The 23,221-nt window shown below is 50.4% G+C and overlaps 1 protein-coding gene across 3 annotated transcripts in view; it reads right to left on the minus strand.

The window, feature by feature from the left end:
• Positions 1-3,226: 3,226 nt before the first annotated feature.
• The window catches only part of HIP1R (huntingtin interacting protein 1 related), a 79,691-nt gene continuing 59,696 nt past the window's right edge, over positions 3,227-23,221 (minus strand). For 2 of the 3 annotated variants that reach the window (XM_020970211.2, XM_020970210.2), the window contains 15 exons: positions 19,868-20,062; positions 18,700-18,847; positions 17,527-17,613; positions 15,987-16,094; positions 14,316-14,452; positions 13,940-14,050; positions 13,386-13,444; positions 13,155-13,185; positions 12,940-13,002; positions 10,034-10,134; positions 8,309-8,414; positions 6,767-6,890; positions 6,582-6,643; positions 5,467-5,673; positions 3,227-3,901 (listed from right to left, as the gene is read on the minus strand). In XM_020970211.2, the coding sequence (XP_020825870.1) occupies positions 3,854-3,901; positions 5,467-5,673; positions 6,582-6,643; positions 6,767-6,890; positions 8,309-8,414; positions 10,034-10,134; positions 12,940-13,002; positions 13,155-13,185; positions 13,386-13,444; positions 13,940-14,050; positions 14,316-14,452; positions 15,987-16,094; positions 17,527-17,613; positions 18,700-18,847; positions 19,868-20,062 (1,587 nt within the window). In that variant the 3' untranslated portion in view covers positions 3,227-3,853. The remainder of the gene's footprint in view (positions 3,902-5,466; positions 5,674-6,581; positions 6,644-6,766; positions 6,891-8,308; positions 8,415-10,033; positions 10,135-12,939; positions 13,003-13,154; positions 13,186-13,385; positions 13,445-13,939; positions 14,051-14,315; positions 14,453-15,986; positions 16,095-17,526; positions 17,614-18,699; positions 18,848-19,867; positions 20,063-23,221) is intronic. The other variant, XM_020970212.2, reaches the window with a different exon arrangement.

Genomic DNA, 23,221 nt, shown 5'->3' on the forward strand with positions numbered 1-23,221 from the left:
TCTGTTCCTTTCCCTGCCCTAAGAAACTACTCCTCGAGTCAGGTGGGGTGGGGGTGGGGGTGAGGGGAGAGGCACCACTGGCCTTTGTGCAGGCCTTTTGTATGGTGGCAAAGTTTGTACAGGACAGTCATGTGACCAGAAGAGCCAGAGGCAGCTCTGGTTCATTTTTTCTGGCTTTAACTAATGTGTTATCATGAGTGGGTTATCTATCACAGTCCACGGCCCCTGGGTGTGGAGGAGATCCTGGAGAAAACAGCTCAACTACTTTTGTCCTTGTTCAGTCATTTCAATTGTCTGATTCTTTGTGACCCCATTTGGGGTTTTCTTGGCAAAGATACTAGAGTGGTTTTCCCATTTCCTTCTCCAGCTCATTTTACAGATGAGGAAACCAAGGCAAACAGGGTGACGTGACTTGCCCAGGGTCACACAGCTAGGAAGTGTCTGAGGCTGGATTTGAACTCAGGAGCAGTCTTCCTGACTCCAGGCCTGGCGCTGTATCCACCATGGCACCACCCAGTTGTCTAACTCCTTCCCTCCTCCAGAATCAGGCAGCAGTTAGCAGTAAATAGACTTGACACCAGACTGGAAGAAACTGGAGTTCGTTATTACTGAGAGTGGGAATCTCTGCAGTGTGAAGCCTCTGCTCAGATACTTCCAGTGACACCCCCCATTCCTTGCTGCCAGTCAGACCCTATTTAATACTGCAGGTTAAACTGGGGGCAACTAGGTGGCAAAGCAGATTAGGGCTCTGCAGCCTTAGAACGGGTGAGGTAAGTGCTAGGCATTTACGATACAGACAGGATGGAACTTCCTTTTCCTGATGCACACCAGCTGTTCTTCAGTTTAGCCTCAAGAGTTGTCTGGACCGACAAGTTAGGTGACTTGGTCAGGTATGTGTCAGAAGTGGGTGGACCCAGGTCTGGCCTCTTTGGGCAAGTTTTAATAACCTATTCCGTATGTTAGCCACACATATTAGCCAGTTTTTCCTGGTCTTTTTTTTTTTCCCAGAAGGTGTTGGGAAGGTTGCTGGAAGTCCCGTTTCCCCCATAGATATGTATGTTTCCAGGTTTGGTCTTTCCCAGGAGCATTTCAGTTCTGAGCTCCTCCTCTCTTTGGTTATAAAATAAAGGCACTGTACCCAGCGAGGTCCCTTCTAGCTTTCAGACTTGAAGACCTTATCGTAACAGCCAACCTTGACACTGCTCCTTCAGTTTGCCAAGTGCTTTCCCCTATTACCTGGTTAGTTCCTGACAGGATCAAAGGAGTTTGCCAAGGCCGACTCCCCTGAGCAGGCCAGAAGGGAGACAATAGTGTGAATGCATGCAAACAAAAACCTTCCGAAGCCAGTGGAAAAGCCCTTATCGGCCAGAGGTCAGAAGGACCCATGAAGCAGGTCTGTTCAGTGCAGCAAGTTAAAAAGTCCCCAGCCTAAGTCAAGAAACCCGGGTTCTCGTGTTGGCCTGGCAGTGTGTCTGCCCCAGTGCAAGCTGCTTCCTTCCCTGGCCCTAACACTCCTCTGGTAGGAGCCGTTCCAGCTCTAACGTTCGGTGGCTTTCCAAACCACCTTCCCAGCCAGACTGAATTGGGACTGCATCACTTCCTTGCTTAAGCAAATAGCTGAGGCCCTGCCCCTTGCTAAGCCCCATTTCTAATGAGGCTGAGACAACTTCCTGCCCAGCATATGGCTCTCCCTTGAATGGTTGAAGGGCAGCCAGGCCAGCTGCTTCTCAAGCTGTCCCTCTTCCCTGGCCAGTTATAAGGGCTCACTGCCAAGCTCCCTCCCCGACACCCCCACCCCACTTTCCCTTTGCCAGTCCTGAAAAGTGCTCTCAGCAAGGTGCTGGCAGGCAGGCTTGGGCCTCCCAGGGCAGAGGTCAGTCCTCATCAAAGGAAGGAAAAACAGGAAATAGGGATGGGGTGGAGGCAGACTGAGCCCACTCCACGGGGTAGAGGAGGGGAGGGAAGGCAATGTCTTTTAAAAGGGGAAGGGGAGCTTAGATGGGCCCTACCTCCAGAAGGTGGCTCCCTTTTTTTTTTCCCCTAGAAAAGCAAGTCTATATGCCCTGTCTCCTTGCCTCCAAGTTCTTGGTAATGTCCAACCGCAACCCCTCCTAGAATTTCAGTCCATTTTTTCTTGTCCTGCCTCAGGTACTTTATCTTGGCAGTGAGGTGGCCTGGGTTCCCAGGTGATGTCGGTGGAACACGTAGCAGGTTCTGCCATCCAAGGACCAAGAGGGAGGCAAGCTTCTAGACATGTCCTCTCCCACCTCCCCTCCCCCAACCTCCAAGGAACTGAACCCCGTATGGAACGGCTCCCCACCAGAGAGCAGATTCAACTCAATGCCACCTTGTAGGTGGCGAGAATGGCCTTGAATCTGCCTGGCTGGAAAGACACAGGGAGAGAGTCATGTGTCTTCTAGAGGAATTGAGTTGGTCCAGTCTCTTTGATGCCTGGTCAGGTGTGACATTTCCCTCCCTGGGTACCCCTACTCTCATCAGGTCCCTCTAATGCCCTGGTATTTTGTGGGATCACTGAATGCTATGGCTGGAAGATTCTCCCAAGAGACCATCTGCCCCAAGCCACGCGGTTTTTTAGGAAGGCGAGGTCTAGGGAGGTCAGCTATCTCCCCAAAGCCACCTGAGCAGTAAGAGGTCCAGATTCACACCCAGATCCTGACTCCAAATCTAGCCCCACTCTCTCCACTGCACCAGCCCTGTCTGAAGCCAGCTGTAGAGACAAGGGGAAGGGTTTTCAAGCAGCACACAAGATAAAATGGGGCCATGGTCCACGAGCAGGCTTCCCTCTGAGATGACCTCCCATTCACTGTGTAGAACTTATATGTTGTTATTTGTATGTTGTCTCCCAATAAAAAGTGAGCTCCCTGAGGGCACAAAATGGGTTTTTGTCTTTCATTCTCAGCACTTAGTATGGTGCCTGGCACATAGTAGGTGTTTTAGAAATGCTTGTTGACTGACTACTTGGCTCTCCTCCCAAACCAATGGAATGTCAAATCCACAAGGGCAGGACTGTTCTCTTATCTTGCTATCCCAGTGCCTGGCACATAGTAGGTGTTTTAGAAATGCTTGCTGAACTGAAGGACTCTTCCCATCAGACAACAGATCACTGAAGACAGGACCTAGTTCTATTTGCTGCCCCAAATAAAGACCCAGTTGGAGGGGGCAAGTACCTCACCTGTACCCCAGTAGCCAGGGAGCTTCTCAGAGATTCTATTTAATGTTTATTCCTCCCCAACAAGCCATAATCACAGATTCAGAGTCCCAGGAAAGGGCCGGACCCTCCCCAAAGCATCCCCTGCCAATAACGTAGCCCCTGCACCCAATACACTGAATATAAAACAGTAGAGAAAAGATGGAACTCGTATTTTAAAAACATCATGTGTCTCTCCTGAAGGATTCCAGCTCAGGTCGGCGGGGAGCCTGGCTGGGTTAAGAAGTTTTTCTTATTGCAGATAAATAATCACGTATAGGGTGGAGAACTGTCCAGCACATCTCAAGCTCAAGAGCCACCAAAGTCCTCCTCAGCTTGCTCCCCCACCCCCTGCTTGGCCACAGGAGCCCATGAAGTGGATGGCCCTGCAGGGCTTCAGAGCCACTGGGTGAAGGTGCCGCAGCAAACTGGAGGACAATCCAGCTGTGATCTGTTTAAAACACAGATATCTCCTGGCTCTGGGATCCACTCTTCTTTCCCACCCACAAGCCCTGCAGGGCCTGGGGGGGATGTCTCCTGGGCCATTTGGGTAAAGGGGAGCTAGAAGGGAACCTTCCCGTTTGCCCTGGGGCCAGGGAGGGTCCCCCCAACCTCATTTCTCTTCAAAGCCAGAGCTGAGCACTCTTAGGAGTTCATAAGCTGGGCCTGGTACATGCCATCCTCCTTCTCAAGCTGAAATGACAAGAGGGAATTGCTCAGGGTGGATGGGTCCAAGAGGCAGCTGGTGCCAACCCCCTCCCTGCTCCTGCCTGGGGGTTTTTGCAGGGACCTTAATCCAAGCTTCTCTCCTGATGACCCATGGCCTTTCCTGCTTCCCCAACTTCCCACCTCCAGAATGCCTTTGCCTCTATCAGCCAATCCCATCCATCCCATCCCATCCCAACTCAGTCTGAAGTACAGCTATTCAGACGGTGGGATAGAAGCTCCTTGGAGGCAGGCATCATCCAGTCCCAGCCCTGCCCCAGTGCTTGACTGTCAAAGACTAGGCCTGCTGGTCTTGAGACCATCATGACGGTCTCTCCCCTCAAGGAAGGCCGTAGCTGATAGGATCCATCCTTGGAAAAATACTGGCAATAATCTTTTTTTAAAGGGTAGTGCATCTGAATCCAAAAAATCTTTCCAACAGTTAGTTTGCTTTTCTCTCTGCTTCTGTGTACCCCATAAATCCCCCGTGTATCCGAAACCCTGATCTGCAAAGTGGCCAGCTCCAGGTTGCCACTAATATCAGGGTGCAAGCACCCCATTTTCCGAAGGGTACCTTAGGTGCTTTCCAGCTGAATAGACTCGTGTTTCTGTGCTCCCCCAACAGCACTGCCTTTAGGTGATTTATGTTACTCTATGTTAGTGTGTGTGTGTGTGTGTGTGTGTGTGTGTGTGTGTGTGTGTGTGTGTATGTGTGTGTTGTACACTGGGTTCTCTTCTTCCTTTCACTGTTTGCCAATAAAGCTTTGCACTGAACTGACTCGCACTGTTTATTCTCAGCATCTGAACCCAGTAAGGGGCTGTGAGCCCTGTCATGGAAAGCCAGGGTCCACAGGGTTATTACCCCACGTCCTCCCTTATGGCAGAGGACAGTCACAAAACATTAACACATGATAAATGCTTGACTGAATCATAAATGTTTCGGCTGTATGCATGTGTACCCGTGTGGGTGTATGTGCGTGGGTTCTTCCAGGAGAGGCTGTTCCTCCGATGGCTCCCACATCAGACTGGGGCCTTTCTCAGGACTGAGGGGTGAGAAGAGAAAGAAGTAGTCTATCCCATCAGACCATGAATCCTCCGAGGATCCCAGATAAAATACAGTTCAACTCCATCTCTGCACACATGAGCAAACAGGTGCAAAGAAGTGACATGCTGAAGAGCGTGGAACGTGGCAGAACGCACGCCGCTGTTTTTTCACACTCCAAGCCCAGCACTTTTTCAGAAGGACTCATCTCTTTCCTTTGTCCATGCCCAATACCAAGGCAAAGCCAACATTTTACTATCTCATTTGAGCCTTGCCATCAGCCCTGTGAGGTAGATGCTACAGTCTTTATTATCTCAATTTTTTCAGATGAGAAAACTGTCCCAGAGAGGCTGTAAGTGACTTTCCTAAGGACACATAGCTAGTGAATGTTAAGACGCAGGATCGGAACCTGCCTCCGGAACCTGCCTCCAGGTCCCACTATCCTTCCCCTCCACCACAGTGCTTGACTGAACGGCCTGGTCTATCCAGAGAGCCACGTCTTCAAGGGTACCTGGCAGTCTGGCTTGGGCCCCAGGGTGGGCTTCTGAGCTAGTGGGGGCTTCTTCAGGATACCTCGTCGAGGGCTGGCCACAGGGCGGCTAAGATCCTCTTCGACAGGCTGGTCAATCACCCCTGCCAGGGCGTAATGCCTCTTGCGAAGCTCCCCCAGCCGCATCCTCTCATTCTCCAGCGTCTTCTCCAGTTCCAGTACCTTCACCTGGAGGGACCCCAGAACCCAGTCAGTCCCATGTGTCAGCCCCTAAGGGTGTCTATCATCGGCCCCATCACTCAAGGCCAAGTTCAAGGGGTGTCCCACTGTGATGCCCACCCCAACTAGTCTGGGCCCCATAGACCCCTGCCCCATACCCTTCTCAAAGGCACATTCAGCCCCTAACAGCTGGGTCTTAACATACCTCATCTTGTATATGGTATTTCCCAAACTCTTCAGGCCATCTCCCATCTTGGCTGCCCTCCCTGCCTGGAACGGCCCTCCTTCCTCATCTGCTTCTCACATTCTTTACCTTTCTTCAAGGTTCAGTCTTCCCTGATTCCCTCCCTTCCTCCAAATGGAAGTATTCTCTCCTTAAATACTCCTAGGTTCCCTTCTTTCTGCCCTTTCACACTCTATCTTGTATTATACTTATCTGTGTAGTTGTCATATCCCGCTAGGAAGATGGAAACACCACAAGGGCAGGGCTGATGTTTTTATTTTTTTAGCCCTCTATCCTCACTGACTCATATGATGTAAGAGCTTTGTGTTTGCTGAAGTGAATTCTCACTCCTGTCACATGTACAAATACTGTTTTGTATCTATAATTACTCATGCTGTTTATATGTTAATATATGTAAACATCACATGAATATTACATATATACACATACATTATCTATGTGTGTACCTAGATCAATCGATGATAGATGTTGACATGATTTTGTTTTCCCACTGCCTGGAACCAGTGACTTGAAAAATGTCTGCTGAATGAATTAACATTAATCTTGTCTCCTCGACAATACTGTAAGCTCTCTGAGGCCAAGGGGCTGTGTTTCATACTTCTTGTATCTACCATGATTCACAGCAGAGGAGTGGACACAAAAGGGAGGTTGCGGGGAGAGTCCACCATCCTACCTGAGTTTCCATCTCTTCCTTCTTCAGCTTGATCAACGACATGCCCGAGAAATCCATGGTGTCTGGGTGTCAGGCAGAGTAAAGTAAGCTGGTGAGGAGGCAGCCTATCCCCGCCCCCAGTGGCTTCCTCCTTTTCTCTTGACCCCTATCCCTCTTTCTCCCTGTCCACAGTGATGATCTCTTACCTTTGTCTTCAATCTGCTCCTGGCCGGACTTGGTGGAAGCTACCACATTGGCAGCCATCTCATTCACGGACCGGGAGCACTCCTGAAGCCTGCTTAGATTCCGGCTGTTTTTGTCAGCTTTGACCTGCCGAAAGCCAAAGGGACCCATCAGACAGGGGCCATTGCTTACCACGGGCCTGGTACTTTATGGTAGAGACCACGGGCCTTAATCTAGAATCCCCAATCTTGGTCTTTTTCATGCTTCTGGACTGTGCTACAATGTCACTGGTTTCCTCTGTCATCCCCTGCATTTTATTTTGTGCATTTAAAGACATGGTACTAAGGGGCTTCACTAAGAGGGGTCCATGACACAGAGAAGGTTAAGAATTTCTGGTGTGGGAGCACTTTCCTCAACAAGACTCCACAAGGTAATAATAATACTAATTTTAAAAATACATAAAATATTATATTAAATATATAAATTATATATTGCATTAAATATATTAATGTATGCTATATTAAAGGTATAAATTAATATATAATTAAGAAGAATTAAAATAGGGCATGTGGTGATTAGTGAGGTCCAAAGAAATGCAAGTGGCTTCTAGGGTCACAGAAACCCAGATTAGGCTGGAGGGGACCGCCGTCCCATTTTATGGAAGAGACAGGTTCAGAGATTTGCCTCGGGACACTTAAGTGTGTGAGGTGGGATTTGTACCCAAGTCTTCCTGATTTCAAGTGTCTCACTGTGTGATCCCCCCTGAGCAGCCTCAGTCTCCCTCTGTGAACAAAGGGGCTTAGACTGGATGGCCTGCCAGCTCTGGTCATCTGTTCCTCTAATCAGAGGTCCTGTGGTGTGTAAGTGGCTGAACTTTCAGAATTCAGAATTCTTCTACTCAAGAGTTCCTTGGCGGCTGCCCATGATACAGAAGACAGACCAAAAACCCAAGAAGGTGATGCCAGGGAATATCCCCAGAGGGTGATATCGGTCCCCCAAAAGGGCTGGTGGACGAGCTGGTCAGAGTGTGGCATACATCTTGAAAGAGTCCCCAGTGACTAGCATGGTGCCAGGCACTTAGTACATGTTGACCAACTGATCCACTGTACTTATTTGTTACAAGGCAGTGTTCTACTGGGAAGTGACAGTGATGTAAAGGAAAAAAAGAGAAGAGCCCTGAATTTGAACTCGGACCACCTGGGCATAAATCCACTTCCTGTGGAATCTTGGATGAGTCACCTCTGGACATAGGTCTAGGGTGGGAAACGAGCTTGAGGCCATCTGGTGCAACTCCTTTTTATAAATGAGGAAACTGGGGCACAGAGAGGTTAAGTGATTTAGCTGGAGTCACACAGCTAGTGTCAGAGGAAGAATTTGAACTCAGGTCTTATAGACTCCAAACTCTGCACTCCCTCTCTGTTCCTCAGCTTTAAATTAAAAGGGCCAGTTTAGATTTCTAGATCAAAGGTCTCTTCCAGCCTTAATCTTATGATCCCATGGGGTAATTCTCTGGCTGGAGAAGGCTGCTCCAGGAGACCTTGCTGGGTCTGTGCTCAGGGCCTCACCTTAGAGGCGGCCACTAGCTGGGCCGTGCTGGCTGCGATCTCGTGGGAGCAGACGATGAGCTCCTCATACTTCCCAGTGTGCAGGACCACCCTGTCAGCTGACTCCCTGGGGAGGGGCAGAGAATCACACAGAAACTCAGAGCCCCCCAAGAAGTCCCGCTCCCACATCCCCAACAGATGCTCAGCCGGCCCTCCCCCCCCCAACCGAAGACTGCTAGTGATGGGGAACTCACTACCTCTCTAAGCAGTTCTTCAGGACAGTTCTCATTGATGACATCAAGCCTAAAGCTGCCCCCTTGCAAATGAAATCATACGATCACTGAGAGCTGGAAGGGACCTCAGAAGCCACAGACTCCGGACTCTTTATTTTACAGATGAGGAAACTGAGGCACAGAGCACTTAAGTGACTTTCCCAGGATCATCCGGCTAATAAGTATCTGGGGCAGTCTTTGACCTCAGGCCTTCCCAACTGTCTGCTCCTACTTCTGCCTTTTCCTCCTGGCAGCCAAGGTCCAATACCTGAAGAAGGCTATCTGTGCCTTAACTCCTTTCTCTTCTGGGCTAAATGCCCCGCACCCTCTCTGAATTCAGAGCTGTCTGAATGAGCGGCTAATCCTCCCTGCCCAGACTTCTGAGGCTGTCCTGCCGGCTTTGTCTGTCTGACAGCTGGGCAAGCCCAGACCTGATGCCAGAGACAGGTTTACACCTGGAACTAAGGCTTCTCCCTTCAGAAGCCTGGCCAAGATTCACTCACAAACAGCAGCAGCCCTGGGGTCCCAGGGGCAGAAACCTGAGTGAAACCAAGCCAGAGGCTCAAGTCTCCCCCATCCACATCACTTGAAGACAGCTGGCTACATCTCCGGGCTCAAACCACCCCCACTGCATCGATCTCTCCCCATCCATCAGTCATAGATTCAAGGTTCTTCCCCATCCTGGTTACCTTCCTTCCCTGGTTTATCAATAGGGGCTCAGACATGACTGAGAGAGAGAGAGAGAGAGACACAAGAGGACAGAGGGAGAGAAGAGGAGGGAGGGAGGGGAGAGAGAGAGAGAGAGAGAGAGAGAGAGAGAGAGAGAGAGAGAGAGAGAGAGAGAGAGAGAGTGTGTGTGTGTGTGTGTGTGTGTGTGTGATGGGACAGGGGGTGGTTAGGCATGCCCCAAACATAATCAGTGCCATGGCTTTGGCTTCCCCAGAAACTACCGGGGGTGGTTTGCCCAGGGATGGCAGACACGCAAGCTGCCTAAGCCACAGTCACAGCCCACGAGCTAGGCACAGTGGAAAGAACGCTGAATTCAGAATCAGGAACCTTGCCTTGGAATCCCCCCTTTGATACTAGCTGTGAGACATTAGGCAAGTCACTGCACAGCTCTGGGCCTCAGTTTCCTCATCTGTAACACAGGGTTCCTGGTGTCATGGAAAAAGCACTAGATCTGGGGTCAGGGGATCCTTTAACACTGGCTAGCTGGGTGGCCTGGGGCTAGTTAGTCTCTCCGGGCCTCAGTTTCCTCTGGCTAAGAGGAGGGGGCTGGCCCAGACTGCCTCCTGGGGCTCCTTCCAGCTCACCCTACCCGATGAGCCCAGCTGGCTGCTCCCAGCTTCCTCCTCGCCATCTTGGCCAAGGATGCCAGGAAGAGGGGTGGAGGGGGATGCTCAAGTTGTTTTTCCCACCCAGGCAGCCAGAGGCCTCACTATGACCTTTCCTCCCTCTCCCCGCCTGGACCTACACCAGCTGGGTGGCTCCCCAGCCCACAGCCTTGGATGCGGAGATGAGGCCTTGGGTCCAGCGTGAGTTCTTGGCGTAGAATTCCTGTTGGGTTGCTGCCCCCTGGTGGCGAGAGGCAGACAAGACAAGCTCAGTGAATGGGGTGGATGGATGGGTTGGGTGGGGGGACAGTCAGTGCCTCCACCCCAGATCCTTCTCCCCTGAGGCTTTTATCCTCAAGATGGGGGGCACTCTTAGTCATGGGGGAAGGGGACAGGGAATGATTCCATCTGGGGGTTAAAGCTGACCCTTCCTCACCCCCCAGCATCACTTCATTATATCTTCCTTTCTTGCTAGTCACTACCTCGTTCTAAAGTAAGCTCCTTGAGGGCAGGGACCATGGTGGTTCTGTCTGTACTCCCAGCTTTTGGCACACAGTAGGTCCTTAATAAATGCTCATGGATCGAGTGAATTGTCTGTCCCTCCAGATGAATGTAAGCTCCTTGGGGGCAGGCACTGTTTTGATTCTGTATCTGCACAGTAGGTGCTTAATAAATAACTTTTATTGCTTGAAAAAGGACCTGTAACACCCTCTGGCGTCAAAGAGAGATGAAGTTTGGACTATTTACTATTTTAAAAAACGATGCTGATGATATATCATATATAATTTCTAAAAATAAATATTTCATTTCATTTTATGCTTTTATTTTAAAGTATCAAATTATTATTATTATTAGCCTTTGGTCCTGGCTGGTAATTTAGTTGGGAGTGAGAAAGTCCCAATCAATCAATCATCAACTCTAAGAGGAAAATGAGAAGGAGGCGGGGAATGTGCCCCATGGCAAATTACTTCACTTCCTTGGTCTCAGTTTCTGATCTGTAAAATGGGGAGATTGAGGACTCTGAGGTCCCCAAAAGTTCTAGACCTAGGATTGTAGGACAGGCAGGCTAATGTGGCTGACAGGAAGCTGGCTACGGAGCTAGAAAGAGCTGGGTTCAAGTCCTGACTCTTGACACAGACTGGCCAGGGGACCTCAGACAAGTAACTTTTCAGTGCCCTCAACAGAGAAACTGCAAATGAGCTGATATCTGCAATGGTGAAGGGAGTTTTTATACCCGGGAATTCTCCCACTGATGAAATCATAGTCTGGACCAAATACCAACATACACATGTATCACTCTAGTTTTCAACACTGTCTCATTTGCGCCTCATAACATCCCTGTGAGGTAGATGCTGTTTGAAATACTATTTTACAAATGAGGAAACCGAGGTTCAGAAATATCAGAGGCAGGCTTTGAACCCAGGTCTTCCTGATCCCAAGGCCAAAACTCCATCCACTATGTCATTCCCTCTTACCCCTAGCAGTTTGGATAACAGGGCTGGCTTTATTAGCGGTATGACCCTGGACTAGTAACTTTGCTTCTGTGCTTCAGTTTCCTTATCTGTAAAATAAAGGAGGGGGATAGGCCTTTTTGACTACTAAGGTCCCTTCCAGCTTAAGACTCCCATCTCCTTGAGGGCTTTAGAGGAAGCTGATGAGAAGCGGGTGACATGGGGCAATGGTTTCAGAAGCCACCGGCCTCTGGCCCACAGGAAGCTCAGTTCTGTGTATTAGTTTACCCAGACAATCCAATCCAACCAGGGTGCCAGGTACTTAAGGCTAGAAAAACAAAAGCTCAAACAATGCCTGCCCTTAAGGGGCTTACATTCTACAACATGTTAACAGACAAGTAGGTATAGGATGGGAGGGGAGAGCTAACAAATGTGGGGAGCGGGACAAGGATGCACACAGCCTCCTTAAAGTATACTTCAGCCCTAATGTCATGTGTCCATTTTCTATCTTTTTAAATAAGGTCTAAAAAAAACCCTAGATACTTTGGAGGTGTTTTTCTTCAAAACAAGGGTTATCCAATTTGGAGCTATGCCCAAAGGGCTACAAAAATGTGCATACCCTTTGATCCAGCAATAGCACTTCTAGGGCTATATCCTAAAGAGATCCAACAAATGGGAAAAGGACCCACATGTACAAAAATATACATAGCAGCCCTTTTTGTGGAGGCAAAGAATTGGAAATTGAGAGGATGCCTATCAGTTGGGGAATGGCTGAGCAAGTTGTGGCATATGAATGTAATGAATACTATTGTGCTATAAGAAATGATGAGCAGGCAGACTTCAGAAAAACCTGGAAAGACTTATATGGTCTGATGCTGAGTGAAGTGAGCAGAACCAAGAGGACTTTGTACACAATAACAGCCATGTTATACGATGACTAATATTGTTAAACTGAACCCTTCTCAGCATTACGAGGATCTAAGACATCTCAGAGGCCTCGGGATGGAAAATGCTGTCCACATCCAAAGAAACAACTATGGAAGTTGAATCGCTACCATTTTTCTTTTCTCTTCTGTTGAGTTTTGTTTCCTCTTTCTGATGGTGCCTCCTATTGGTTTTAATTTTCACTTACAACTTCACTAATATGAAAATGTGTTTAATGGGAACGTAAATGTATAGCCTGTATCAGATTGTGTGCTGCCTTGGGGAGGGTGGTGAGGAAGTGGGCAAAAAATTTTAAACTCAAAAGCATATGGAAGTGATTGTTGATAAATTAAAATAAATTCATAAAATTAAAAAAAAATAAACAAGGGTTATCTAGCATTTTCCTTTGCTTATTTGAGTTCTGGGTCACGCCCAGCTTCAGAAACATTCCTAAGCCAAGTGGAGTCATCTACTCTGACCAATGGGGAGGCTTCCTGGAGGAGGTGGGTCCTGATATGACCTTGAAGAAAATTACAGATTTCCAGAGGAGGCGGGAAAGACTGGCCATACACACCGCAGGCATGCGGGGGTAGCTCTGAGGGCCTGCTCCCTGCATACCTCAACCCCACCCAGCCCCTTGCCCTCTGAGTGGGCGCTCTCCCCAGACTCACCCTCCCACTCTCCACAATCTCCTTCTGCAGGCTGGTGGACGTCGTCACCAGCAGTCGGATGGCCTGGCAAAGTCAAGAACCATGTTTTATTATAGAGCCGGCCGGTCCCAGAGAGGGGCGCCTCCCTCCCACCCCGCTCTGGTCAGTGCCTCCCCTCCACTACCACACTGTAAGACCATTGCCCATGGTGGGGGGGGGTGTGACTCCTTGGTTACCTTCATGAGGTCAGTGCAGGAGTTGAGAATCCTAGAAAGAAGAGGGAGACCCCACCCAGGTTGGAACGTGGCTGAGGCCTGGTTCCTTCTGAGACTGGCTGAAAGGCGTCCCCACACCCCACCCCAAACCTTCCCTCCTGCAGGACTCAGCAGGGGCTGACAGCACCAAGGGAAGGGGTGACCGGAGCAACAGCCCAAGACTGGGGGGGCAGGAAGTGGGGAGCCCCTCACCTCTCATTCACTTCCAGCTTCACGCCTGAGCTCTCGTGACGTGCCTGGTTCATCATATCCTGGGGACGAACAAGAAGAGAATGCTGACCTCAGGCTGGAGGGAGCTCGAAGCTCATTAGCCAGCCCCTTCTTTTTGACAGATGGGGACACTGAGGCACAGGGGAGCTAAGTAATAGCACTTTAAGATCTGCAGAGGCTTTCCAAACACTGTCTCATCCGAGCCTCAGTGGAGGATTCCAGTGCTTCTGAGCAAACCCAGCTCTCCTCTGTATGCTCCCATCTGCTCTAGGAAAAGACGCCAAGCAGCCCTGAGGAAGGTGGCCATCCAATTCACTGACCAATCAGGGAGTCCTGGCCACCAAAACTTCACTGGAGGGGAAGGGGGGGGTGGAAATCTGGCCACTTCGGCCAGAATGTAAGAGTGAAAGGGGAGGTCAGGCTGGCCATGGCATCCCACAGCCTTCTGCCTTGTGTGTCTCTGATGGCTGGTTAGTCAGGTCCAACCACACACCTGTAAGGGGGTAGGAGGCGAATGGCCAGAGCCCGACTCTCACCTCAATCCGTCGAACGGCGTTTTCAATGGCGGCCGATGTGGCGGCCATCTCTCTGTCCACCAAGTCACCGAGCTCTTCCTGCCGCACGTCCAGGCTTTTGGGCTTAAGCTCCTGTTGGGGGGAGCATGTGAGCAATTGAGGGTGACAAAGAAGGTGCCCAGTCCTGCGAAGGGCTCATGCTTGGAGACAATTAGGATCTCCCTTTCACAGACTTTTGGTCTCTGAAAGCTGAGCAAAGTCACATGGCTTGTAAACAGTGGCCCAGCCAGGATCAGGAGCCAGGTCTTTCTGACTGTGGCCGCCAAGCTTTCCCCGACTATGCCACAGGGTCCCTGCCTCCAGGAATGAGCCCAGTCTGTGTCCTCTGCTCCCTCACCTGTCCCAGCTGGAGGATGTCCTGCAGGGGGCCCCTCATCCGCTCGGGGTCCGCCTGATTCAGAGACTGCCGGTCCTTGAGCAGCCCCAGGTACTCCAGGCTCCGGGCCCCACACTCCCTGCACGTGTCTGTCAGCCCTACGGGAGAGAGCGGGCTACAGTAATGACAACAACAGCCACACAGGACAGGCGTCTGCAACACCACTCCTCCACAAATGGTCCAAGACCTTCTGGCCCAGACCTAGGTCCCACTGCAGCTGGGAATCTGCGGTACGGAAACCGTCATCACCCACAGACTTAAAAACTGCTTGTCAGGGACACCTAGGGGGCGTGGGGAACAGAGCGCTGGCCCTGAAGTCAGGGGCACCTGAGTTCAAATCTGGCCTCCGACCAAACACTTGACACTTACTAGCTGTGTGACCCTGGACAAGTCACTTAACCCCGATTGCCTAAAAAAACAAAACAAAACTGGCTGTCGGTGAATTGGGTGGCCACCCTCACCTCGGCTGCGTGCGGTGTTGAAGAGTGAAATAATTTGGCCGGGGTCATACCACTGCGGCGTGTCAGAGGCGAGATCTGAACCCAGGACACATGTCCCATTGTCTCCACCCTCCCCCGCCCCTTGCAGGGCCCAGTGGGAGGCTGACGCCCGACGAAGCCAGACCATTACCCTGTACCGTCTACTGCTAAGGTACATATGCTCATTTTACAGATAGGGAAACTGAGGCTCCCATGCTTGAGGCAACATAAGTAGCAAATGCCAGACATGGGACTTGAACCCAGGTCTCCTTACTCTAGTGGTCTTAAGAATAGCTAATAAAGCCACCCAGTGGTCTGAATAACAGCTAATAACAGAAAGCACCGCCATGATGCTTTAAGGTTCACAAAGTGGTTGACACGTGTCATCTCATCTGATTCTTACAACCACCCTAGGAAGTAGGTGCTACTGTTATCTCTATTTTACAGGTGAGGAAACTGAGGCAGGCAGTGGGGAGGTGACTTGCCCAGGGTCACACAGTCAGATCTGAATTCGGGTCTTCCTGACTTCAGACCCAGAGTTCTGTGCGCCTGGGGCCTTGGAGGTCTCCGAGCACAAGCCAGACAACCACTTGCTGGGGATGTTAGAGTGGGGATTCCTTCAGCTATGGGCCGGAACAGATGACCGCCAAGATCCCTTTAAACCCTTAAATTCTGCGACTCTGTTGGGACGGGCTGTTGGGGAGGGAAACAGATCTCGTGACTGCACAGGGATGGGAAGGAGGGGCCGGACACGCTGGTCAGAGGAGGGCCAGGTCTCGGGCTCACGGTCCCCAGCAATGGGCAATGGTCAGTCATCGGCCTCATGGACTCCTGGCCCCTGGAACCAAGCTCTGAGCCCAGGCTCAATCACAGTAATAGAAGGTGACGCATTTTGACCTAAGGCTCGCAAGCTTCTTTTTACACACTATTACATCAACTGCTCCTCACAACACAGCAACGAATGAACGTGCTGCAAATGACTCCATTTCACAGCTGCAGAAACTGAGGCCCTGAGGATCAGAGACTGGATAGGAAGTTCGATCTTCCTGAGTCTGAGCCTAGCGCTCTCAGTAATGTTTTGTCTTTACCAGCTGCCCCAGGGCTCAACCCGGGGGTCTGCAGGGAGGAGGAGAGGAGAAAGCCTGCCACTTACGGTCAGCATGGTCCGTGGGAGCCAGATGCGAGGTGGCGCTCCCATTGATGATGGCGTCCGCAGCCAGGTGAGAAAACTGGGCCAGCGCGGCCACAAGGGCAGAGGGATCTGTAAAAATGGAGAGGGAGAGAGACAGAGACAGAGACAGAGAGAAAGTGAGAGGCAGAGAGATAGAGACAGAGAAACAAAGATAGAGACAGAGACAGAGAGAGACAGAAAGAGATAAAGAAACAGAGACAGAGATGGAGAAACAGAGACAGAGAGATATAGAGACAGAGAAACAAAGATAGAGACAGAGAGACAGAAAGAGATGGAGAAACAGAGACAGAGAAACAGTGAAAGAAACAGAGAGATAGAGAGACAGAGAGACAGAGACAGAGAGAGACAGAGAAACAGTGAGAGACAGAGAGATAGAGAGACAGAGAAACAAAGATAGAGACAGAGACAGAGAGACAGAAAGAGATGGAGAAACAGAGACAGAGAAACAGTGAAAGACAGAGACAGAGAGAAAGAGAAACAAAGATAGAGACAGAGACAGAGAAACAATGAGAGACAGAGAGATACAGAGACAGAGAAACAGAGAAACAAAGATAGAGACAGAGACAGAGAGACAGAAAGAGATGGAGAAACAGAGACAGAGAAACAGTAAAAGACAGATATAGAGACAGAGAAACAAAGATAGAGATAGAGACAGAGACAAACACAGAGAAACAGTGAAAGACAGAGACAGAGAGACAGAGACAAAGAGAGACAGAAACAGAGACAGAGAAACAGTGAAAGACAGAGAGATAGAGACAGAGAAACAAAGATAGAGACAGAGACAGAGAGATATAGAGACAGAGAAACAAAGATAGAACGACAGAGACAGAGACAGAAAGATGGAGAAACAGAGACAGAGAAACAGTAAAAGACAGAGACAGAGACAGAGAAAGTGCTTGGTGTTTGCTGAAGTGAAATCTCACTAATTGTCACGTGTACAAATATTGTTTTGCGTCTATAATTATTCATACATGTTTGCATGTTGGCTCATGTAAACATCACATATAAAGATCACGCATACACACACTATGTGTGTGCCTAGATTGATCCATGACAGACATTGTGTAAAATTTGGATTCTGTCAATAGGCGGCAGGTTCCCCTCCCCTGTACGTGTTATCTTCATCTTTCCCGTTAGACTGTAAGCTCCTTGAGGGCAGGGATTGTTTTGCTCTTGTTTTTCTATCTCCAGTACAAAACACAACGCTTGAAGCATAGTGGGTCCTTAAAAAATGCTCGTTGAACAGTTGTCTGAGTGACCCAGCTGGAAGGCCCAGGGCATGCTGGTAACTATGGTCTTCATTAGACTGGGAACACCCTGAGGGCAAGGGCTGTCTTGTGCTTCTTTCTGCAGCCCCAGGACTTAGCACAGGGTCTGGCACACAGGAGGTGCTTAATAAATGCTTACTGACTGACTGGTTATGGCAGCTCCATCTCTCTCACCCTTGAGAATCCTGCCCTCTCCCCAGCCTAGTGCCCAGTAGCTCCTCCTTCTGACTCACCGGTCATCGAGGCCACATACTTCGTCTGCCCCTTCTCCAGGGCACTCAAGGCTTCCAGGGCGGCCCGGGCCCGGCTCACCAAGTAATCTGGAAATATAGGTCGGAGGGGAGGGGACGGGGGACAGGGACCGTTAGGGATAAAGGACCGACAGCTGAGGCTTCCTCCCATCATCACTACTCCCGGCCTGGCCAGGCTTGTGGCCCCTGTTTGGAGCTGCCTTTCCATGGAGTGGACCTGCTTCAACTGCCCTGGAAGAGCTGGGGCTCAGGTGAGTGACACACCCCAAAGAGCCCAGCCCAGCGGGGCCTTGAGATCAGAGAAAGCCGGCTTCCTCCGACCCCCAGAACCAGCCCTTCCTCTCACGCCCTGCTCCATGGAGAGGCAGAATTCGCTGTGCTAGCCAGAATCTGGAAACAGAGAGGGCATCCTTCCCTTGGGGAATGCTGGAACAAAGTGGTGTGTGAATGTAAGGGAAATACGCCGTGCCCTAAGAAATGACAACCTATGACTGATACAGAAGAGCACGGGAAGATTTATCTCAGCTGATGCAGAGGGAAGGAAGTCAGGCCAGGAAAACAGCACAGAGAGAGGTCCTGATTAGTGCAAAGGAGGAATCCCGCAAAGGAGCCACATGCGTCTGAGTGAGCGCTATTCGCAGTTACAATCATGTACAAAACAGCGATCGCTTCTAGCAGAAACATGTGGTGCACATTCTAATGGTGAACTATTAGAATTCACACGACTCGTTATTTGTACTGATTGGGACCTAGCTGTATACCACGTCCACAAGATAAATGGGAAGGACAGTAAAATGAAGCCAAAGGGCTTCACACAGACACATTAATTTATTTAAGTACTATAATTTATATCTGTTAGTCAAAGCGAGCAGTCTTGGCTCTGGAGAAGGAAGAAGTACTGGCCTCTTCCGGTCAGAGAGGTGGGGGGCTATGGGTACGGAAGGGTGCATACACTGAAGGATGCTGGCTGATGTTGGTTTGCTTGGCTGAATCGCATTTTCCCACAAGGACAGGGCAAGAGTAGGGCGGGTGCACCCAGAAATGACAAGTGTGAAAACTTAAAAGGTGTCAAGAAAACATCAATAAAAAATGGAAGTCGGGGCTCGGCCTCCACAGATACGGTTTTCTCTGCCCCTCCCTCCCTCCCTCCCCGACCTGGAGAGCTGGTACAGCGCAGGTGCAGGGGGTCATCCAGCTTGCCCACGGCATCCCTCATGGTGTTTTCTGCCTCTGCCACGGCGCCCTGGAGCACGGAGAACTGTTCATCCAGGAGTCTCTGCTGCAGCCCCTGGTGCTGGGCCTCCTGGGAAAGGCGAGCAAAACCGTCCACAGCGATGAAGCGCCTCCCAGCTCACGAGGCACTTTGTGAGAACCCTGCCATGTAGGCAGGGGTGGGTATTTTTATCCCCATCTTGCAGATGGGAAAACGGAGGTTGAGGGGATGGGTGGAAGGGACCCAAGGTCATCTAGTCTGGGAGCATCAAAGTCAAATAGAAAATGGGGCCATGCCACCATACGTGAGGAACCCGGCAGGCCGCATACTGACTGAGAAAACCACCTATTAACATTATCTATGTTTTACTGTATTTTTACTAACTTTGTTCAATGTTTCCCACTACCATTTTAATCTAGTTCTGACCCCGTGTTTGACGCTTCTGATCTCGCCCGATGACCTCACTTCTTAGTGTCCCCTGAGATCTGAATGTGTCTCTGAGTCCAGCGCTCTCTCCAATAACGCAGTGTTATATCTCACAGAAGGAGGAGGTCAGGATCATAGGAGGATGTGTGGTCCAACTGCCTCATTTTACAGAGTAGGGAAACTGAGGCTCAGAAAAAATTAAGTGACTTGCCCAAGGTCCCATAGGTGGTAGAGGGCAGCAGAGATGGGATTCAAACCTAGGTCTTCTGATATCCAACCAGGAGGGGCTCTGTTACACCACAAAGGCAGATGCCTTTGTCCCACTCAGACCTCAGGCTCATTTTCTACAGCAGCAACATACAGAGGAATCCTCCCTGAAAGCCTGTGACTCTCACCACAAGTGGGCACCCACGCCGCCTCCCTTTCTCTCTAGAGCTTCTTGGTACCTTAAAACCTCTAGACTAGGATGAGGAGAACCAGGAAAGACACCATGCAGTCATATCTCTAGGGCTGGAAGGGACCTTAGGATCTCAGAGGTCATCTAGTCCAAACCCTTCATTTTACATATGAGGAAACCAAGGCCCAAGTGGTAAAGCCAGCCGCCCAAAATGTGGGCTTCCTGGGGAGAGAAGCTGCTGGTGACAGCTCCTCCCCGCCTACCACGGGGCAAGGAGCACGGGTTACCTTCTCCACCAGCCTCCCCTGCAGCTCGCCAATCTCCCGGCTGCTCCGCTCTTGCTCCCGATTCAGGGCCGCCTCCTTCTCCTGCACCAGGCTCTGTGCAGACTGCAGCTCGGCCTCCCGCTGCCTTACTGCGCTGCTCAGAGACTCCTTCTCCGAGTGGAGGGCATCCAGCTTGGAGCTCAGCTCGGAGCCACTCTGCAAACCCCCCAGGGGATGGAGTGAGGTGCTGACCCTCCCAGCTCTGCTCTGCTCATCACCCTGACCCCTGATCACCTCCCGGCTCTGATGTCACAGTACGTCAGCACTGTCTGGGCCCTCCCCAGCCATCCGGGCCAACCCGACCGACAGGCTCTTCTACGACCCCCTGACAGATGGCCACTAGGGCTCTGGCTGAAAACTTTTTTTTTTTTTAGTGAGGCGATTGGGGTTAAGTGACTTGCCCAGGGTCACACAGCTAGTGAGAGAGTTATGTGTCTGAGGCGGGATCTGAACTCAGGTCCTCCTGACGGCAGGGCCAGTGCTCTATCCACTGCTCCACCTAGCTGCCCCTAAAAATTTCTAAAGAGGGGACCCAGATACCCTGTAACAGACTCAGCTCGTTCATTCCCCTTTCGCATGGCTCTGATGCTGGCCAGTTTGCCCTTAGAGCAAGCTTAAACTTGCACCTTTCACTCACTGACCTCAGCTCTACTTTCTGAGGCCATGCAATAGAACACGCCCATCTAATCCCTCTTCCAGCATAAGACAACCTTTCAAAAGAGAGAGAAAACAGGAGGGAAAGAAAGAGGGAGAGAAGGAGAAGGAAAGAGAGAGAGAGAGAGAGAGAGAGAGAGAGAGAGAGAGAGAGAGAGAGAGAGAGAGAGAGAGAGAGAGAGAGAAGAGGAGAGGAGAGAAGAGAGAAGGGAAGGGAAGGAAGGGAAGGGAAGGAAGAGGAGAGGAGACGAGAGGAGACGAGAGGAGGGAGGAAGAGAGAGACGAGAGAGAGAGAGAGAGAGAGAGAGAGAGAGAGAGAGAGAGAGAGAGAGAGAAGAGGAGAGGAGAGAAGAGAGAAGGGAAGGGAAGGAAGGGAAGGGAAGGAAGAGGAGAGGAGACGAGAGGAGACGAGAGGAGGGAGGAAGAGAGAGACAAGAGAGAGAGAGAGAGAGAGAGAGAGAGAGAGAGAGAGACAGAGACAGAGAGAGAGGAGAGAGAGAAAAGAGAAGAGAAGAGAAGGGAAGCGAAGAGAGAGACAGAGACACAGAGAGGGGGAAAGAGAGAGAAAAGAGAGGGAGAGAGAAAAAAGAAGAGGGAGGGGAAGGAAGCTGGGAGGAAGAAAGAGGTACCTTTCCTAATCTTTTTCTTTTGGCTAGGCAATGGGTTAAGTGACTTGCCCAGGGTCACACAGCTAGTAAGTGTCAAGTGTCTGAGGCCGCATTTGAAATCAGGTCCTCCTGACTCCAGGGCCGGTGCTCTATCCACTGTGATGCATATCTCTTTGGTACACGGCTGCTTGTTGTCTGCCCATTAGACTGTGAGCTCCTTGAGGGCAGGGACTGACTTTGCATCCCTACAGCTCAGCACAGTGCTTGGCACTCAGCAGGAACCTAGAAACGCTTGCCTGCTGACTGACCCTCTGAGGCCCCAGCTTACACACACACATCTGGGCACACATATGTATATATGCATGTATATGTATATATACACAAACATACGTGTGGATATACATATGAATATAAAATGTGTGCTGAGATCTCTTCAATTCCCATTTTCATACACACACAGACACACACACCATTCCTTTAGTGACAGAGACAGCAGATGAGAATCTCTCTGCACGTATCTACATTCTCCCTTGCCCCTAGCCCCTCTTGTCCTCCTCAGATGAGCCCCCGGGATCAGGGACCAGAATCCTAACAGCTGCTGTTTATTCGGCGCTTTCTAAACATTCCAGCTTGTCAGAGCGGGAGCTCCTCCAGGCCACTGACTGTCCTGCTTTCCTAGTTGTAGCTTCAGTGCTTGGTATGCAGTAAGAGCTTAATTAATGCTTTTTCTTTCATCTATCCAGTCTTCCATTTGAGCCTCCCTACCATCCCCCTGTAGGCACTTTTTGATTGACCAGGATGTCATGAAAGTAGAGAACTCCCAGGTGAGGAAACTCTACTACTGCAGGCTGCTACCTCTCTGCCCCTCCAAAGCCCTGATGAGAGCTGCCCAGTGCACTGATGGATCAGGTGACTTGCCTTAGGGAATACAGCCAGTATACTTTAATGGCAAGACTTGAACTCAGGTCTTCCTAACTCCTGGGGCTGCCTTTCTAACATCATCCCCACTTTACAAGTGAGGAAACTGAGGCTCAAGAGGTTAAGTGACATGCTCACAGTCATATGAATGGTAAGTGTCAGAGGCAGGATTGGGGCCCAGGCCCCACAACAACCCTACAGGTATTCTGATCCCTATCTTATTGGTGAGGAGGTTCAGAGGGCCTCTATCAGCTAGGAAGCTCTGAGGAAGGATCTGAACCTGGGTCTTCCCGTCTTCAGGTCCTGTGCTCTCTTCAACAAGCTAGGCCTGTCTTATTTCTTTTGGCTACTTAGCACAGGGTCTTCCACCAGGGGGCAATCCATCCATACCCAACTAGAGTAAGATTCCCCGGGGAAGGAGGGAAGTTTCCCAGTTTAGAGCTTCCCTGTTTCTTATTTCTCTGCTACCTACCCAGTGGGTGCTGGGGGAACCCTAGGGTGCCCTTGCCAGAACCAAGAGGGGTGCCTATTTCTGGGGGTAGGTGGGGCGGACCTTTATTTGATGTGGACTGGAGGGCTGGAGGCCATTGGGCCCAACCCCCTCTTTTTTACCTATGGGGAAACTGAGGCACAGAGAAGCAAAATGACTCAGTATCATAGGACCATTGATTTAGAGATAGAAGAGTCTAACCTCTTCATTTAACAAATGAGGAAGCTGAGGCACAGAGAGGGCCTTCAATGACTTGTCCAAGGTCCCACAGGCAGCAAGGGGTAGAGCACTCACGTTGTCTGACTCTAGGTCCAGGATTTAATTCCACTATATAATGCTATCCTGGCTCCCTATTGCCTCTAGGATAAACACGAACTCAGGCTGGCACTTAAAGTCCTCCACAACCTGTTCTACATTCCAGCCAAAGCAGATCATTAGTTGGGTCCTGAACTCAACTTGCCATCTCCCTCCTCCACACTTTTGTCCATGCTGTGCCTCATGCCTGGAATGCCCTCCCTCCCCATCGCCACTTTTCAGAATCCTCAGCTTCCTTCAGAGCTCAGCTCAGGCGCCCACATAGCTTTCCGTAATCCCCACATGAAAGAGTTGTTTCCCCAAGTTTTCCCAGAGCATGCACACGTGTGT

The sequence above is a fragment of the Phascolarctos cinereus genome, unplaced genomic scaffold, assembly GCF_003287225.1.
Source record: "Phascolarctos cinereus isolate Bilbo 61053 unplaced genomic scaffold, phaCin_HiC Scaffold_4;HRSCAF=312, whole genome shotgun sequence".
Taxonomy (NCBI): domain Eukaryota; kingdom Metazoa; phylum Chordata; class Mammalia; order Diprotodontia; family Phascolarctidae; genus Phascolarctos; species Phascolarctos cinereus.